This window comes from Clinocottus analis, unplaced genomic scaffold (assembly GCF_023055335.1).
Source record: "Clinocottus analis isolate CAN_PGR_092001 unplaced genomic scaffold, fCliAna1.0.p SCAF_67, whole genome shotgun sequence".
NCBI lineage: Eukaryota > Metazoa > Chordata > Actinopteri > Perciformes > Cottidae > Clinocottus > Clinocottus analis.
The window spans coordinates 87,501-89,045 of NW_027176226.1; the positions used below are offsets into that span (position 1 = coordinate 87,501).

A 1,545-nucleotide genomic window follows, 5' to 3' on the forward strand; every position below is an offset into this window, starting at 1 on the left:
TCACCAGTTCAAGTGTTCGAGTTCAAGTTTCAGTGTTCAGAGTTCTTTCTCTCTTTCTTTCTCTTTTTCTTTCTTTCTTTCTCTTTTTCTCTCCATACTTTCCTCCGCGGGGAGGAGCAGAAGAAGCCGGCGCACGGAGCTCTCTTCTCGGCGGCGCCTCTTGGGTCGCACCGCTGGTTCCTCATGGATCCCGGAGGGCAGGAGACCCGAGACCAAGTGGACCAGTCCCGGGTCCTCAGCTGCCTCTCCCCGGTGCTGGAACCAGCTGCTCCCGGTCCCCCATCCCCTCGTGGAGGAGGGGGTGTGCAGCTGCTGGGGCTCGACCGCTTCCCCCTCTAGAAGGACCGGGGTGGAAGCGCCGGTGTGGCCGACAGGAGCTCGGGTCCAGAGCCGAGGTCCTGCTGCTGCTGCTGCTGCTGCTGCTGCGGCGGCTGCTGCTGCGGCTCCTCCGCGCACTGCTGGCGGAAGGGGAAGCTCTGGTAGTCCGCCTGGTAGTCCGTGACCGGGCCGTCGGCGCCCGGCGCGTCCGCGCACGGCTCCTCGGTGTAGATCTGCCACAGCACCACCAGGCACAGCGCCAGCAGCCAGCGCGCCGCCGGGCTCCTCTTCTCCGGCGGCGGCAGGTGCATGCGCACCTTGGCCGGGTACATGACGCGGGCGCAGCGCCTCTTGGGGCGGATCGGCGCGTAGGAGAGCACGGCGCTGGCCTGCGGAGGCACGCGCTCGAAGGTGAAGACCTCGGGCTCCGTGCTGCGGGTCGCGGACCGCGGGAAGCCGAAGCTCTCCCGCTGCAGGGTCAGGGTCACGCTGTCGGATCGCGAGTACATGATGCGTCGGGTTGCGGTTGTCGTGTCGGGGTCGCGGCTCGCACGTCCACCTTTATACCTCTACCAGCAGGTCGAGTGCTAGACACGCCCACCCGGCCGCAGGCCACGCCCACACGCGGAGAATACCCGGAATTATCACTCACGGATTGATTAAACATGTGAATCATTGTTATTTTGAAACCACATACTCATGTTGTGTTATTATCATCATCCTTTTCTTCATCATGACTTTTAATACTTTTTATGATCTCGCGTCTGTGTTTACGCAAAACATGCTTCATGGAAAAATATAGAAGTTATATAATAAAAACTCCATGCAGCCGCTCACAATATTCACACAATGTTCATATGATATTTACATATTTACATGATATTTAATCAATATTCACAGGACATTCACAAAGACTCAGAGACACGATGTCATGGAGCTTCATGTAGAATATAATACAGTGGAAACATTACAGGAACACAACATGTTTACTTTGATATTTACATCAAGAACTTTAGATCATAAACGTGAAGGAAGCGTTGCGCTGCAGAGCGCTTTCATGGATTCATGAATTCCTCTTTTTATTTGCTTTTAAATAAAATAAAGAGTGACATAAGAGTGAGTAATTTATTTCATTCCTCAAGTTTCTTCCTCTTCAAGTCGACGTCAGCAGAGTTTCTACGCTTTCAACATTTCAGAGATTTTGGTGGAACTTTTCATTTCCTCACA

At 53.9% G+C, this 1,545-nt stretch overlaps 1 protein-coding gene across 1 annotated transcript in view; it reads right to left on the reverse strand.

The window, feature by feature from the left end:
• Positions 1 to 838, reverse strand: part of ier3 (immediate early response 3) — a 1,116-nt gene extending 278 nt beyond the window's left edge. The window contains exon 1 of the mRNA XM_068604303.1: positions 1 to 838. This exon is cut by the window's left edge and continues 278 nt beyond it. Within this exon, the coding sequence (XP_068460404.1) occupies positions 336 to 827 (492 nt within the window). The 5' untranslated portion in view covers positions 828 to 838 and the 3' untranslated portion in view covers positions 1 to 335.
• Positions 839 to 1,545: the final 707 nt, after the last annotated feature.